At 38.1% G+C, this 17,424-nt stretch overlaps 1 protein-coding gene across 1 annotated transcript; it reads left to right on the plus strand.

Moving 5' to 3' along the window:
- Positions 1–5,769: 5,769 nt before the first annotated feature.
- LOC133801394 (L-type lectin-domain containing receptor kinase IV.1-like) lies at positions 5,770–8,456 on the plus strand. Its single transcript, XM_062239585.1, has one exon. The coding sequence runs from the start codon at positions 5,777–5,779 to the stop codon at positions 7,820–7,822; it is 2,046 nt and encodes a 681-aa protein (XP_062095569.1). The 5' UTR covers positions 5,770–5,776; the 3' UTR covers positions 7,823–8,456.
- The last annotated feature ends 8,968 nt before the right edge of the window (positions 8,457–17,424 follow it).

Raw genomic sequence — 17,424 nt, forward strand, 5'->3', positions numbered from 1 at the left:
GGCTTCAACAAAAGGTACCAGCTCCATCTCTGATTCATCTCCCTTATCCTGATTTAAATTGAAGGCAAAAATCAACCCACCTCCTTGCACCTCATCGGAGGATGTTTCTCCTGAAATGGAAGACTCTCAGCCTGAGGTGGACCCTTCCTTGACCGAGCCAAATCCTGATGTTCCTCTTAATGATTTGGCAGAGGAGACTGAATCTGAAAGAAGACCCATCAGAAGCCTCTCCTGGTGCATCTGACCCAAAAGGTACCACACCATTGGCATTTCCCGAATTATCTTCCAAACTCCCTAAACAAAAAGGTGCTCCTATCCATACCTCAGGTTCTTTCAAAGCTCATTCTCTTACTTTATGTTTTAATGATAATGAGAAGAACATGCAATTTTATGAGCATTGTCACTTTATTAGTAAGCGTAATTTCCTTTTTGCTCATCATTGTGTTTTTGGGGTCTTACTTACTTTAGAGGAAAGGGGTTGGTTGCAATCTTTGTCTAGGTTTGATGGGTTTGTGCCTCGGGTTGTTAAAGAATTTTATGCAAATTTGAATGATGAGTTATTAGACCAGTCTTCTTTTATGTTTCATAAAGTGTATGTTAGGGGACATTGGTATAAGTTTGGTCCTTCTGAAATTGCTAAAGCCCTCAATCTCATTCCTGTTGAGATTGATGATTCTATTGAGTTTGCAAAGGATCACGTGTTTTCAGAGTTGGTTGGTTAAGCTATGGTGTGGAAACCAAGCACCTCTCTACGAGTCTCGGATCTCACTCACTATTATGGTGCTCTTTTCAAATTCGCAAAGTTTAATTGGATGCCTACCACTCATTCCTCTACCATTACTCAAGACATGGATTTTCTATTATTCAAAATTGGGACTGGAGTCGCAATTGATCTTCCTGCTGTTATGTTTGATCAAATCATGTCCTTGAGTGGTGCCAAATGCAAGGGTCAACACTTGATGTTTCCTCTAGTCATTTACAAACTTTTGGACTCTCAGCGTCCTTTGAAGAAGTCCCATGAGTCCTTGACTTCTCCTTTGGTTGGTCCTACCTACACTGTCAAAGATGACCATGCTTCGTCCATAGCTTGGAAGGTCAACGACATTAATCTGGCTGGTTCTAGTTCTGGCAATGTTGTGACTGACACTCCTGCTGTCCCGACTGATCTCGCTTCTGTCCAGACATGAATTGCAAGTGATAAACGAGTTTTAGACTCGTTTATGGTCTAAGTTTTTAGGGTATTTTTCGTTAGTTAGGATTATTTTATTTCGGAATTATGTTTGTTTGTTCTTGTTTCAGGGTGATTAATGCTAAAGTGATACAAATAGTGAAAAGGAGTGAAAGTGGAACAAAATTGGGATGGATTTGTGGACTTTTGGGTTCTGTAAGTAGCGCTACAGCGCTACTAAGGGAGCGCCGTAGCGCTAGGAAGGATTTCTGAAGAATTGAGGTCCCTGACTTTAGCGCTACAGCACTTGGATGTAGTTTTCAGGAGGTCGGTTCTAGAAGTAGCGCTACAGCGCTACGATAAGGGCGCTACAGCGCTGGTGCCCAGATTTCTCTTCAAGGTGTTCCTGACTTTAGCGCCACAGCGCCAAGAACATAGCGCTACAGCGCTGGTGACGCGAATTTCACATATCTGATCACTTTTTGATGGGAAATTTGGTCCTTTCACTCGAAATTTGGTAGGGATTTTTTAGAAACATAATGTTGCGACTGGAAGGGGCGGAACAGAGAGGAGACGACGGCTGAGAGTGGAGAACACCATTGGAGGATCCATTCTTGTGTTTTTTTTATCATCTATCTTTAATTTTTCATGTTTGTAATTGAATTCTCTATGATTGCTAGAATGAATATTATGGGCTAATTTCTCCTTTAGGGCTATTATGTGAATCTTTTGGAAACCCTTTTATGGATTAATGCAGAATTCATGTTCTTCTTCATCTCTTTCAATTCCTTACAATCTGTGTTACTTGTGCAATTATTGATTGATCACCTCTAATTGTTATTTCATGAATCAAATTGAAATCTAAAAAGTGAAATTTGATATGCTTTGATTGTTTGGATGCAAACTCAATTTAGAACGAAAGTATCTAAGTTGTTTGCTTATTTTTCTGAGTAGCGTGTTTAATGCCTTCTTCATGATTCAACTTTGCCATAGGAATATAGGAAGTTGTCATTTAGATTGAATTTGTAAATCTTAACCAGATTATGAATTGTTTTTGCAACTTGTTCTTGAATAGGGAGAATGGGATATAATTATTGCATTAGGAAGTAAAAGGGTGGAAAATAAAGGATCATAATTGTCCTAATTTCATTCTCTCTGTTATTTCGTTAAAAAATTTCATTGTGCTTCGTTAGTATTCTTCTTTGTTTGAAATCTCTAAAATTGTTTGATCAAATAGAATTAAAAAAAAATTGATTGATTGGTAATTGATAAATCAGTCCTTGAGGACGATACTTGGTTTTTACCATATTATTACAAATTGCGACTGTGTGCACTTGTATAGCTAAAAATATCGCAACAGCAAGTCTCTCTGACCGATTCACTCTCATGGAGGATACTCAACGCCAACTTCTTGCTTCGTTGGCCATTATCAGTGCATCCACCTCTCCTGCTCCATGATGGTTACAGTTCCTTTCACTCGATTTTTATTTTCTTTTGATAAATGTAAAAGAACACTAGATGTGTCTTTCTTTTGGTTTCGTTTCCTTTGTTCTTTGACATTTTCTTAGACAATGAGAGGGAGAGAGAGTAACTCTATTTTTGGTACTTCGATTATGTTGATTGACCTGCTGTTTCTCATTGGTTTTTGTTAACAGATTTATCTTGTGCTTTGGTTCATTTTGGCAGGGGGAGTCATTTTGTGACTCTTATGATTTTAAGCACTTACTTGTGTTTTGCAGGGATCTTTTAAAAATAGATATGCTGTGTCTATAAAATTGCCAAATGGGGAGATTGTAAATCCTAAAATTGGCATATTTTATAGAAATATCTTTTTAATTAAAAGATCAATTTCTGTTTCCCTTCTTTGTGATTTTCGGAAATTCACTTTCCCTTTTTGTGAATTTTGGATTATATTAGCTTCCTTATATTGTCTCAATTTGATTATAAAGGGAAGTTATATCTTGCAAATATTTTGTACTTACCCAAAGTCATTTCTGGAATATTTGATTGTATATTTTCCTGCAGCTCAAGAATTGAAATTCAGGAAACTTAATATTTAATGTCATTAATTGTTCTTTCTATTTTGAGCATGTTTTTAATCCGACACAGGTCTGAGCTGTCTCCACCAAAATCGTATCTTTCGGATCAACATCTTCATAAAAAGGCAACTCTTCATCAATCAAGAATATCTTCAATTATTCTTGCCTTTATTAGGAGATTCTTTCTCAGCCCTTATGAGCACGAAAAAATGACTCTATAAATAGGGCTCTAAAGGCAATGAGAAAAAGTGAACTCTTAGATGCATAATTTGTGAGTGTATTGTAATATTTGTGAGAGTTCCTTCTTTGTATTCAAGATCATAGTATTCACGTGATCTTGTAGAAAATATAAGTGTTTAGTTTTTGTGGTGAGCTTATACCACATTCATGAGTGAATACACATTGTAATTTGAACACAACTTTTATAGTCTTCGGGAGAAGATTTTTTACAAGCCTTGTGTCGGGAGGATGCAAGCACTCACTGGCCATTGAAGGGAGTTCAAGTGGTTGAGCGTTTCAATCAAAATCAGATTAGTGAAGAGAAATACAACAAAGTTGCGGCAAATCTCAAGAGGGAGTCTTGTTTTGTTTAAGTCAATATTTTGTACTTGTGATTCTTTATTAATTGGTTTTATTCTCTGGGCGTGACCCCAAGGAGTAGGTTATCCGAAAAGGTTTCTGAACCTTGTAAAAATCCGTTGTGTTCTTTATTGTTTTGCACTGTCTTTTTATTGTGTTCAGTTTCTATCGTGACAAATTCAGATTCTGTCCCGACAGAACTGCAATATGTTTAAACAGTTAATTATCATTCCACACTTTAATTAATTAATTTGGTAATTACTAAAAACGGAATTTCAAAATGTATGTTATATTATACGTACTAAAAATTTATGATAAAATTAATTATCAATTTAAACTTTTATAATAATTTTATATATTTTCAACATTATATAAACATGTACATTAATTATAAGTTGATATCGTTTTTGTTTATCAATGTTTATACATTGAATTTAACATATTATATCAATTAAGTTATAACCGGCAGATTATTGTTAGGTCTATTTTTTATTGAAAGAATTGTTTTTAACAACTTTGATTTATGTTTTTTATGAGAATAATTAAAATAAAAGTGATAACCTTTTTGTTATTATTTGGATAGATAACGACTTTGTTTGTGATATCTTCTAAAAGAAACTTGTTGAATTCTTAGCTCTATAAGTTACTTTCATATTTGTTTATAATTAAAATATTTATAAAATATTACTCCATATTACTGGAATAACTTTTGTATGATCATACAAAAATTTAGTCCCAACTTAGGATTAGTTATAAATAAGAATAAACTCTGCATTGTAATAAGTTATAATATTTCTTAGTCTCATCTTTAGAAAATATGTATCTACATAATAATAATAATAATAATAATAATTGTCTTAATTTTAAATATATTTAAATGTATGCTATATTATACATACTAAAAAATTTATGATAAAATTAATTATCAATATTATATAAATAAGTACATTGTAATTATATATTGATGTATTTTTGTTTATCAATGTTTATATATTGAATTTGACATATTGTATTAATTATTATTTAATTTCAATTTAAATAAGTATATTTCCAACATTTTATAAATATAATTATATTAAGTTATAATATAATAAAAATATGTTGGTACCAAATAGATTTAATACTATTGAACTTTTGATTTTTCAAAACTCTTTCCAAAGAAGTAACATTCGTGTGATTTTCAGTGAAAGTGCTTAAAGAAAAAATAATATTGTTATTTGGAATCTTAAAGTGTGCAACACCATAAAAAAGTATCATCTTTTAATTTGTTAACTATACTTCATAATAATTATTAAATTAAATTGTGTAAGACCTGATATTAAATTTCACCAATAGCAATATGTCATTTTCTTGTGGTATTAAATATCACTGTAGCATAGCAATTCTCAAAGAAAAAAATACACAAAATGAAAATTATGTTTAATGACTTTCATATTTTCACACGTACTCTTATTTATTAAATGAATAAAAAATAATTAATTCTATATTTATCATTTTCTTTATTCTCTTTTCTCTATAAAATAAAAAAAAAATCTAAAACTTAAATGCTAAATAAATAAAAGAGCAATCTAATATCTGACAACCATTATAAAGTGATTTTTATTTAATAAAGATATATAGATATTTATTATGCATGTGTAATTGTGGTGGTCATACACACACTTCCATTTTATTGTTCGAAATTTATGAAGCAAGAGTTTAAATTTGTTCACAGAAGAAAACAAATTAGGATAAATATTAAGTTATAAAATTGTTTTAATTATATCAATTTTTTTTATATTTGTAATAGAGAATTTTAAGTATATATTATTATTAATGATCAAATTAATTGTCTTAATATTTATTCTAATATTATAGAAAAATAGTAAAATTTTGTCAATTCTAGCATAATTATAGATGGAGACTAGTTTATAACAATATAAGAAATCAAACAAAGGCATACTGTATCAATAGCAAGGAAAAAGTGCTTTTAGATCGACTAGTTTAAGCCATGTTTTCTAAGCTTCTGATATCGCTTCTCTTACTATTCCTAAGCCTAACCATAACAGTAGTACCAGCTCCGTCCCAAGATGATCATGGTGGTCTCAGTTTTGTCTTCGATGGATTTAAGCCAGTCGACCTGGTCCTCGACGGCTTAGCTAAAATAACCTCCAATGGCCTGTTGAGGCTCACGAACAACACGAACCACCATACAGGTCATGCTTTCTTTCCCAAACCAGTAACCTTCAAAGCCACCCCAAACAACACCGTTTCTTCCTTCTCCACCACATTCGTCTTCGCCATCAGATCGAAGTTCGCCACTCTGAGCGGCCACGGCATCGTTTTCGTGATCGCTCCGACGAGAGGTCTTCCCGGAAGTTTCCATACCGGGCACCTTGGCCTTTTTAACGATTCCAACAATGGCAACGCCACCAACAGAGTCGGCGGCGTCGAGCTCGATACGGTTCTAAACACTGAGTACCAAGACAGAGACGTCGATCACGTGGGGATTGACATTAATGGTTTAACCTCTGTTAAAGTTGAACCGGCGGGGTATTTCGACGAGAAAACAGGTGGGTTTACGAACTTAACTCTAAGGAGTGGTAAGCCGATGAAGTTATGGGTCGAATATGACGCTGTTAAGAAGCAGACGAACGTGACTTTAGCTCCGGCCGAAGCTGTTAAACCCCGAAAACCGCTTCTGTCTTTGAACGAAGATCTTTCACCGATCATAAAGGACACCATGTATATTGGTTTTGCTTCCTCAACCGGCTCTATTATAAGTTATCACTATGTTCTGGGTTGGAGCTTTAAGATTAATGGCGAAGCTCAAGAGCTTGACTTTTCGAATCTCCCGAATCTGCCTCGGGTCGGACCCAAACCAAAATCCAAGCTTTTGACAATTGGGTTACCGGTGATTTGTTCGAGCTTGGTGGCGATCTTGAGTTTAGTTCTTATCATCAGAAGAAGGAGAAAATATGCAGAGGTTGTTGAAGATTGGGAGGTCGAATATGGACCTCATAGACATAGATACAAAGATTTGTATATGGCAACTGAGGGTTTCAAGGACAAAAATTTATTGGGTAGGGGAGGATTTGGTAAAGTCTATAAAGGAGTATTGCCCTCCAAAACAGAGATCGCTGTCAAAAGAGTCTCTCACGAATCAAGACAGGGTATGAGAGAATTCGTGGCTGAAATTGTAACTCTCGGCCGGCTCCGACACCGGAATGTATTACCCCTTTTAGGCTATTGTCGCCGGAAAGGTGAACTTCTTCTAGTCTACGACTACATGCCCAATGGCAGCCTAGACAAGTACCTATACAACAACCCAAAAACGACACTAAATTGGCACCAAAGATTTGGGGTCATAAAGGGAGTTGCCTCAGGTCTATGCTACCTTCACCATCAGTGGGAACAAGTCGTCATCCACCGTGACGTGAAAGCCAGTAACGTACTAGTTGACAGCGAGTTAAACGGCCGGTTAGGAGACTTTGGTTTAGCTAGATTGTATGACCATGGAACCGATCCTCAAACAACTCGCATCGTTGGAACATTCGGCTACCTCGCCCCAGAGCATACCAGAACCGGAAAGGCCACAACGAGCTCCGACGTCTTCGCATTCGGAGCTTTTCTGCTTGAGGTGGCATGCGGACGACGGCCCATAGATGGGAGAGGTTCATCGGAGGAAGAGTTAGTTTTGGTGGACTGGGTTTTCTCATGTTGGAGCAAAGGAAGGATTATTGAGGCCATAGATGTAAATTTGATAGAATCAGATTCTGTCGTATCAGAGGAGGAAATAGAGCTAGTATTGAAACTGGGGTTGTTGTGTTCACATTCGGAACCGGGGGTCAGACCGAGCATGAGGCAAGTGATGTCCTTTTTGGAGAGAGATGTGCCATTGCCGGACTTGTCGACAATGGGACTCACAGCTGCGGGGTTGATGTTCGTGCATAAAGAAGGGGTTGGTGATTATGCAATGTCTATGCCATTTTTCCCTCAAGTGTTGTCGTCGTCGTCATCTTCTATGGCCGAGTCACTCCTCTCCGGTGGTCGATGAGTTGATTCTCAATCCTACACGTGAACTCACTTCACCTAGGTACATGGTAAGTCACTCTGCATGGGAGGTAAGTGCTTTTTTTAGTAGTGAGAACGCCATTAATAACACAGAAAGTACTATACGAGACCACCGCATAGTGTTATGGAAATTCCCTAATAATTCACATATTTCTTTTTAACAAAGAAAATTAAAAAGTTAATAATTTATATTATTGTCCTATAGAAATGTGAAACTTTGCTCTCGAGAGAAACTTAGGGGTTTTTATAAAGATGGTGTCTATCTGTGAGTCTTTCTACCTTATTGATGGGGTTTGTAGTTTTTATGATGGTGTTTTGTTGTGTTGGTTTGGAAGAGCCACTGACCGTGTCTTTCTTGGATAATACTCGGATCAGAATGTTTAGTTGTTCTTTAGAGAATTTTAGTATCGGTGTTACACTATAAGGAGTTATTATTATTAGTATAATCTAATAACGAATCACAATTATGTGTTTATTAACTCTTTTGCTCATATTTAAATGTCATGTTATGCCCTTACATGGAGTCTATCTACGGTTGTTGTTGTATTATTTTAAATGATGGTATATGATTATTGGTTTTTAGAATTGATAATCTTTTAATATTTCAACATTGTAAATGTCTTCGCAAATCAATATTAGTCATTTGAATCTCTTTTGCATGTAGTTGACTTATTGCGAGCATTGTATGGTTGACTCTATAAATAAAATTTACCTTTTATCTTAAAATAAAATGTGAAACTTTGACCATTAATAAATAAAATATTTATTGATTTTAAATCTTTTCAATAAGTTTTACTTAAATGATTAAGAAAACTTAACAATTAAAATGTTAACACACACTTAATATAATCTTAAGAGAGGTTTTTCTTTTTTCTTTTACCTCTTTATGTATTTTAATCAAAATCTTATTATATATTATTTTAATTAAATAGTGTGAAACTTAATAGAAGAAATTAAATGTAAGCTTTCTACGTCGTTATACCTAATTTTCTTACGAAAAAGTCTTTAATAAATTCATATATAATACCATGAGAAAAAATAAGAAAAAAAACAACATTCCAAAGTGAAGGTTCCCTTCTAGCTACGTGGTCTAGACTAGAGTTGTCACAACGAGAAGGTTCTCAAGATAATTGATCTTCTTAATTAATTAGTAGGAAAGTTATCAACAATGAACTTTTTAAGCATCAATTTTTTGGTGTCCAAACTCTTAATTTGTAGGGGACAAAACATTTCATGGCAATCCCCAACAGAGCTACACTCAGCTCCGTCTCAAACGCATACTCTAATAATAATAATAATAATAATTTGCGATGATAATTAGTAACTAGTTTAAAATGTTGCTTTTAAGTCCCCAAGAAAATTTTTTTGGCACCAAAAATCATAAAATAGTCTAAAAGATGGCATTTAAGTCACTAAGTAGTTTTTTTACGCTAAAAATCAATAAATTCGTAGTCTCACATATTGCACTTAAATCACTTAATAGTCTTTTCATTGCAAAAGTCACATTTTACATTAATTTGTCTTAATTTTAATTAGTTAATAAAAATTTAATTATATATTTCTAATATTAATTTTTTTTTAAAATCTATTTTAAAAATAAAAAATAATTTAAAAGTTTTAACATGAATTTTTTTTTTTAATTTTAAATAAATTAAGTTTTAATTCAAGTTATATACAATTTTCTAAAACTTAATTTTAAGTAAAATTAAATATTTTTTTATGTTAGAAATTTCAAATTATTTTTTATTTTTAAAACAGATTTCAAATAATTTTTTAAAGTTAGAAATGTATTTTTTTAGATTTTTATTAACTAATTAAAATTAAGACAAACTAGTATAAAATATGATCTTTGCAACGAAAAAACTATTTAGTAACTTAAGTGCAACATTTCAAACTACTTACTGATTTTTGTCACAAAAAAACTACTTAATGACTTAAGTGCAATATTTTAGATTACTTAATAATTTTCGTCACTAAAAAACTATATACTAATTTATTTATAATTTTTTAGACTACTTACTGATTTTCGCCACAAATTTTCCTTATAATAAAGTATTCTCTTTATTTAATCTTTACTAATTGATTTAGTGTATCGTCTCAAAAACAATAACAACAAATTTCAATGTCAAAATATTTAATCTTTAATAAAATAAAAATAAAAGCTCACTTGACCCATGTAAAGTCCGAATACGGATTTTTACATAATGTAACACATTATTTTTTTTAATATATAGGTTTTTTTCCCTTTCAATTATTACTATTTTTAAATCGTGTTCCTCGAATTTTTTAGTTATTAAAAATTTCCCTCCCGCTTGAATTATGCATGTTATTAAGTTATAGAACTTCCGCTAGTTTCTATCCTATATATGTGGCCAACAAAATGTTATTGGCACTTTGACAACTTTGGAACCATAGTCACATCAGTATCACATGTATAATTAAAAAAAAAATCTATTTTCTTATTAAAAATTAATATTGCCAATTGTGTTCTCTAAAAATGATTTTAATTTTTTAAATAACATTTAAAACTTAAATCTTTAATAAATATAAATAGAAATATTAATTAATAAAATAAATAACAAAAAACGGAAAAAATGAAAGAAAAAAAAATGTTTTCTCTTGACGATTTGGGTTTCTCCCTCTATTCGCCCCTCACCTCCCTCTCTATTTATCACTCTCTTCGACCCATAGGTAGATTTGTGCTTTGGGCTCATCAATGCTGGAAGGCGGAGTTGGGTTCATCGGCACACACAGAGGACTAGGCATGCGATTGGAAGACGGCGACGCTCCATGGAGGTAGAGGTTGTGTTATGATTGGTTAAATACATAGTGAAATTGGTTAAATAAATGATCAGGATGATTCAATTATATCTAACCATACTTGGGAAATTTTTTATCTACAACAAGGATCAAATCCAATAGATTATAAGTGGGTATTTTGAAGAAAGTATCACACTAATGGGACCACTCAAGCCTTTAAGGTAAGGTTGGTGGCCAAAGGGTTTAAACAAAAGGAAGACATAGATCATTTTGATACATATGCATCGATAGCAATGACAACATCAATAAGAATGTTATTTGTCTTATCATCAATACACAACCTATATGTTCATCAAATAGATGTCCAAAAAAGCAATCCTAAATGATAATCTCAATGAGGAGGTTTACATGGAACAATCAGAAGGGTTTGTTCTAAGAGCAAAATGAACATAAGGTGTGTAAGCTTGTTAAATCATTATATGGTTTAAAACAAGCACCAAAACAATGGCATTAGAAGTTTAATGAAGTCATTGTTTCAGATGGGTTTAGACACGATAATGTGGACACATACTTATACTCTAAGACTTGTGATGAATATTTCATCCTAGTGTGTTTGTATGTTGATGATATATTGATATTAAGTAATGACATGAAATACATAATAGAAACGAAATACCTTGGAGAGGTCGATACCACACTAGGTATCAAGGTTAGAAGAAATGTTGATGGATATGCCTTAGGTCAAGCTCATTATATTGAGAAGATGTTTGCATGTTTGGTCATCTTAATACCAAAGAGGTATGCACGCCCTTTGACTCAAGCCAAAAGCTTAAAAAGAATGAAGGGAGAGCGGTGGCTCAATTAGAGTATGCAAGTGCAATAGGAAGTTTGATGTATGTCGCACATTATACAAGAGCGGATATTGAATTTGCAGTTAGTAAACTAAGTAGGTTTACTAGAAATCCAAGTATCAAACCTTGGAAGGTCATAGAAAGAGTCTTTGGATACCTTAAAAGAACCAAATAGATGTACCTCCAATATTCAAATTATCCTATGATACTTGAGAGATATTTCGACGCAAGTTGGATATCCGATGTAGGAGATAATCTCTCCACAACCGATTAGGTGTTCACCCTTGGTAGGGGTGTGGTCTCTTGGGGATCTAAGAAATAAACATGTATACGTCATTCAACCATGGAGTTAGAGTTTGTAGATCTAGTGGCAATCGACAAAGAGGTTGAATGGCTAAGAGATCTCATGATGGAGATACCAAAAACCGCGTTTGATGTATCGACGATCTTGATACATTGAGATATTCAAGTCACTTTGATTAGAGATTACAATAAGTTATACAATAGGAAGTCTAGACATATAAGTCTAAGACATGACTACATGAGAGAATTGATTGATAAAGGAGTCATATCAATTTCGTATGTCAAATCGTGTGAGAACTTAGCGAATCCGTTTACCAAACCTCTAGGGGAGATTTGGTTAGTTATACAAATAGAGCGATGGGACTAAAACTCCTTAACCAATAGATTCCCCAATGATGGCAACCCAACGCAAAGCTCGTTTACTTCGAGTGTAGAGTTCAATGGGTAAGAACAAGTTGTTGATAAGGGAATAATTGACAACATTAACGACTTAAAGTCTCATTTAGGAAAGTTAATGTTGGTTGCTATCAGACATGAGGGTTAAACCAAAGGCTTTTAATGAAATTCAGTTGAAGAGCAACAAGAATTTCTAAAGGTAGCAAAGATGATGTAAGAATTTTACCTATATGAACCTAAAGGTGGTGCCGCCTCTCAAGAGAGTAGGAGTTTTTTCCCCGGATGGTTCATGAATGGATAAGCACAGGGCCATGAAAAATGTTGAGTGCGCATAGCGAGAAATACACGAGTAATCAAGTAAAGGTGTTTATCACTAGGAACGTTGAGTTCAATCTTTTAAGAATTTCTTAGCATTTCGATATATGCTTTGTAGTGTTTTCGCAAAGATAAAGTTCAAACCCAAAAGGTACTTTATTTTATGCACTAATATCATTCAAGATAGAGAAAGAGGGTGTGTTTAACCAATTGGGGGATTGTTATGATTGGTTAAATAAATAGTGAAATTGGTTAGGCACGAAGATGTGCAAAAACCATAACGATTTCATTAAAGTCAACATGAGCAGGTTGACTTTTGGTATAGGCATCTATAAATTATCTTTTTGGGTCCAAAGTGTTTCTTTGGAGTATATGTGAGTACCCAAAAAGTTTGGAGATATTTGGGGCAAGTTTGGGGGTGCCAAGTCAGGTGGAACTTTGTTGCATCGCCTGTAGGAGTTGACACATCACTTGGGAGTGAAACCTCAGACAGGCGATGCATCACCTGCATGGTGGCGACGAATCGCCTGGGCGATCCGTACGGGACTATACAGTTACGTAATTTTGGCTTTAAAACTTAATTTAAAATGCTCTAATCTAATTGGTTGAGATTAATGAGGGTTCTTATACTATTTAAAAGGGTCATTTGAGTTTTGATAGACTTAATCAGTCATCACACACTCTCTCTCTAACTCTCAAGATTACTAGTTTTCTCCAAGATCTTCATCAAGAAAGTGATAACTCTATAAAATAGAGTTATTTTACCACTTTTTATGTGCTAATTGTTGCTTAATTCTTGAGTTTTTAATTGATTTATTAAGTTTTTATGTAATTTTGAATTTATTAGGTTTATTTCAATTTTATATATTTTTCTATGTTTTTATAGTTATTTTGTTGTAAAATGTTGTAGTTAATTATTTGAATTATTATTGTTTAGTTTGAGATAAAAAAATGTTGTATTATTGAAATTAAATGTTAAATATAAATTAAGTTATAATTAATATTTTTAAAGAATTAAATTGATTTATTTTATAGTTGAAAATATTTTATTATGATTTAGTTTATATTTATTTTGTAGGGAAAATAATGCATTTTTGCTCTTGAGGAGAAAGAAAAATGAAGGAAATGTAACATTTTCAAGGAAAGAAAGAAAAAGAATTGGCATTTATAAAAAGCCTCATTCGGCCCTATTAACCGAGATTTTCGGCAACTCTATTAATTAAAAATGTTTATTGGTAATAATAACGAAAGTAGGAGATCGACACGGGGTTTTTACGTGGTTGGGGAATTAACTAGCCTTAGTCCACGAGTCTATATATTAGAGCTAGAAGAAGCTTTTACAATGGAGTTTTCTATCAATATCTGAACAGAGTTTTCTGTCTTTTCCCCCTTTTTTTTTTCTCTCCGAGACTCTTTACAGTGCTCAGCAGCTTATATTTATAAGCCAGTGGGAACATCGGATCTGGGCCGGGCCAAACCCAGGCCCATCGGGGAGACGGATACAAGCGACCTCTGTCATGGAGGCCCAAAACAAAAAGATATACAATATCCGAAACTCCAACCAGCTAAGGCTCAATAGGTTGATCTTAGAACTATGCCTCGCCCGAAAAAACGGCGCATTGGCTCTGACCACTCCGAGTCACGAGGCTGATTCAGGAGACAAGACCAGTCAGAGAACTTGGCTGCGCAGTCCTGACACATCAGTGTGCAATCCCGAGGTGACCCTTTCTGCAGGCGAAAAGTGGGGACAACGCCCACACGAAATGAGGCGGCTTCAGGGTCCTGGATGCTTGGCCCCTTCAGCCGGGGATTAGGTGATCCAGGTCCGTTTACCGTGGGCCCGCTCCATTTACCATGAGCTTGGACCATATCAGGGTCCGGGACCAGGATGCGTAGGCCGCGATTGTTCGAGCGCTCTGGGCATCGCCCGGATCAACCTCGTCGGGGACGAACCCGGAGGGGCATCCTGGACCCTCCAATGGGCCGAGTCCCGAGTCCCTGGTCCATACCTGTCCCCTTGGGCACCTTCCATACCAAGAGACCTTGGGCCGGGCCCACGTGCCGACCTTGCCCTCTGACTGCGGGCCGAAAACGAAGGCCTAGAGCCCATGCAGGAAATGGGGATAACATTTACCCCCCAAGCCTTCGCCCGGGCTCGCCAGGAGGAGGGTTGCATCGTCCCCGCGGCGCTCGCCAGATTGCCTCCCCAGTGCTTGCTTGAGTTCGGGGGTTCGGTCAAAAGGCCGTGGCATTGGTTGGATGCTTAGCCCGGACTGTTTACCTTCGGCCCGCTTCATGGCAACGATACACGTGTCGCCGGGTGATTACTGCACGGGCCTTGAAGGGTCGCCTAGACCTCCCAAGGGTCGCTAGGTCTAGACTAGGGTGTCAGTGCACGTCTCGAGGCGTCCCATCCGCACGGGAGGGCCATTATTAAATTCCCTGGAACAAAGGTGGATCGTAGGATGGGGCGCCCTTTGGCCTTCGCCACTCCTGGGCCGTCGGATCTGAGATGGCGAGGATCCAATCTAAAAGGACTCACAAATGCCCCTGCGCGACTTCTGACCGTTTGATGAAGAGACACATGTCCGTTGGATCGGGGGCCAGTATAAATACCCCAAGAAAAACACGTTTGGCACTTTTTCCTCCTCTAACCAGCTCAAGAAAACGCAAACAATCTTCGAGTTTTATATGTCCGACATCGCCGACGACATATACCGCCACCTACTAGTTCTGCGCCCTCACCTGTTCCCCAAAACCGCCGCTTCCGTTCTTCTACCTGACGACGTTTCTCGGGTTTGTCCCGTCGACGAACTAGTGCACCGGCTGCGCCATTTCAAGAATGAGGTTCTGCCATCCTTACAGTCGAACAGCCATCACCTTCAACGGTCGACACCATACAGTAAGTCTTTTTTAACTCTTTTGCCACCTTTGTGAACTTGTGTTCCGTTGATGCGTGCGTTTAGGCTATGCTTTAGAAATCGTTAGGAAGGCTGCCTGGTTCGGGTTGCTTCGTATCCGGATGCCTCCCGGATGAGGGGCTGGCCTTAGTAGTCTCCTCTCCCGATCAGGGCCTCGGGGCTCCCCAGAGTCCCGGACCTGATCCGACGGGACTCCAAGCAGTCCTTAGGAGACTTCCCGTACCTTGACCGACTTTCTTTGGTTTAGGTACTGACTGCTTGGTCTTTCTTTCTGTGTTCCCAGATCATTAGTTATGGCAACGGGCGTTACGCTCCACTCCAAAGAAGAGGTCAATAGGGCCCCTGTCGTCGTTCCCGGATCCCAGACGCCCAAGAACAACAGGTGGGAAATGGACATAACGGCCAACTCGTTCCGGAACTACCGGATGATGCTGCTCCTGGAGCAGCGACTAGGCATCGAGTCAACTCCAGGCCTCTTTCATAACCGCCTGGCCAGGCTTGAGGAACGGGCGCATACGTCCGTGGACGGATTTGGAGCCTGGAGCGCCGGTCACATCAGTGCGGGAGCTACGCTCCCGCTTCATATTTCGTGTAGTTCCTGACGTACGTGGGGATAACACCATTCCAGCTGTTGCCGCAAGCGTACCGCCTGCTCGCTGGGTGGAAGGTACTCTGTGTTGCGAAGGAGATCGCGGAGCCTACCCCTGCGGAAGTCTTGTACTTCTACAAGTTGGTGCTGCAGGTCAACGTCAAAAACAAGAGCCTGGACGGCTTTTACAGGCTGCAGCCGCGGAGCGGCTATCATGCTCCTACCAGCACCTGGAGGCACCCCCCGGATGTCAGGCATTACTGGTTCATGACATTCGGGTTCCTTATTGACAAGAACCCCACACTGCTGCTGGACTTCCAGCGAGTGGATAAGTATTCCTTCAGACCCCTCTCTTTTATTCATCTTTTGCTCTTGTCTCTTATCGTGTCTTCCGGGTCGCAGGGCCCTTCATTCAAACCCCCCTTACCGAGTTCCTCCTGGAAAGGAAGAGTTTCTATGTTAAGTTGACCGCGGAGGAGCTGGACATTGGGGGCTACGTCAAGGATGACAACCTCCGGCTAGTTGGGTTGCTCGCGGCCACCCAGACCATTGTTATCCCGAACCTTCGGGGCATCCCCTGCGAGAAGGACGCTGACATCTGGGAACAGTTGGCCCTCGACCACATCGCCGAGGTGGTGAGAGCGGCGCGGGCCGACGCAGCCCAGCGTAAGAAGAACCCGCTTACGGCGGAAGCGGCCACCTCGGAAGAGCTGGAGGAGCTTTTCGAAGACGCCCTACCAAACGCCGAGACTCCCGGGGCTAGTGTATCGGGGCGAGGTAACTCCCCTTTAATCTTAACTTATGCTCCCCAGGTCGGGGACTTAGCTAGGGATAGGCTAGAACCGCCGGGCCCCGCGTTTGGGACAGATGGGGAGATGAGGCCTTCATCTCCCGTCCCTATAGGATCAGAGGTCCTAATGTTCCTATCAGGGTTCCTCCAGTACGGGGGGTTTCTGACCCCGGACGACGTAGGAGATCAGATCCATTCATTTGCTTTGAGGGAATTGAGTCTCGCCCGGGGCTTAGATGAGGGTTCGTCCCGGGCCGTTTTTTAATGCTGTGTATTTTCCTCTGTTTGGCTTACCGTCCTAACTCCTTTTTTCTATACTTTTGCAGAGGATTCCAACATGTCTAACCCCGCCAGCGAGATGAGGAGACTCATCAAGGAACGGGCGGCCAAGAAGGCGGCCAGGAGAGCAAATGATGTAACGGGCACGGAGCCCCTCCCCAACAGTGAAGCACCCGGGATAGCGCCCTGTCCAGGCAAAGCTCTGGCCGTGGTTCCCTTCCAGGTCGTGGAGCCTGCTGCAGACGTCGCTTTCGACCAGCCCCCCATGATTGATTTGGAGGCGGGCGAAGCCATCAGCCGGAGCTCTGGGAAGAGGGGCCCGGAAGTCGACGCCGGGGAAGGCAACCTCGGGAAAAGGCCCCGGACGACGCGGGCAGGCTC

The sequence above is a fragment of the Humulus lupulus genome, chromosome 9 (assembly GCF_963169125.1).
Source record: "Humulus lupulus chromosome 9, drHumLupu1.1, whole genome shotgun sequence".
Classification (NCBI taxonomy): domain Eukaryota; kingdom Viridiplantae; phylum Streptophyta; class Magnoliopsida; order Rosales; family Cannabaceae; genus Humulus; species Humulus lupulus.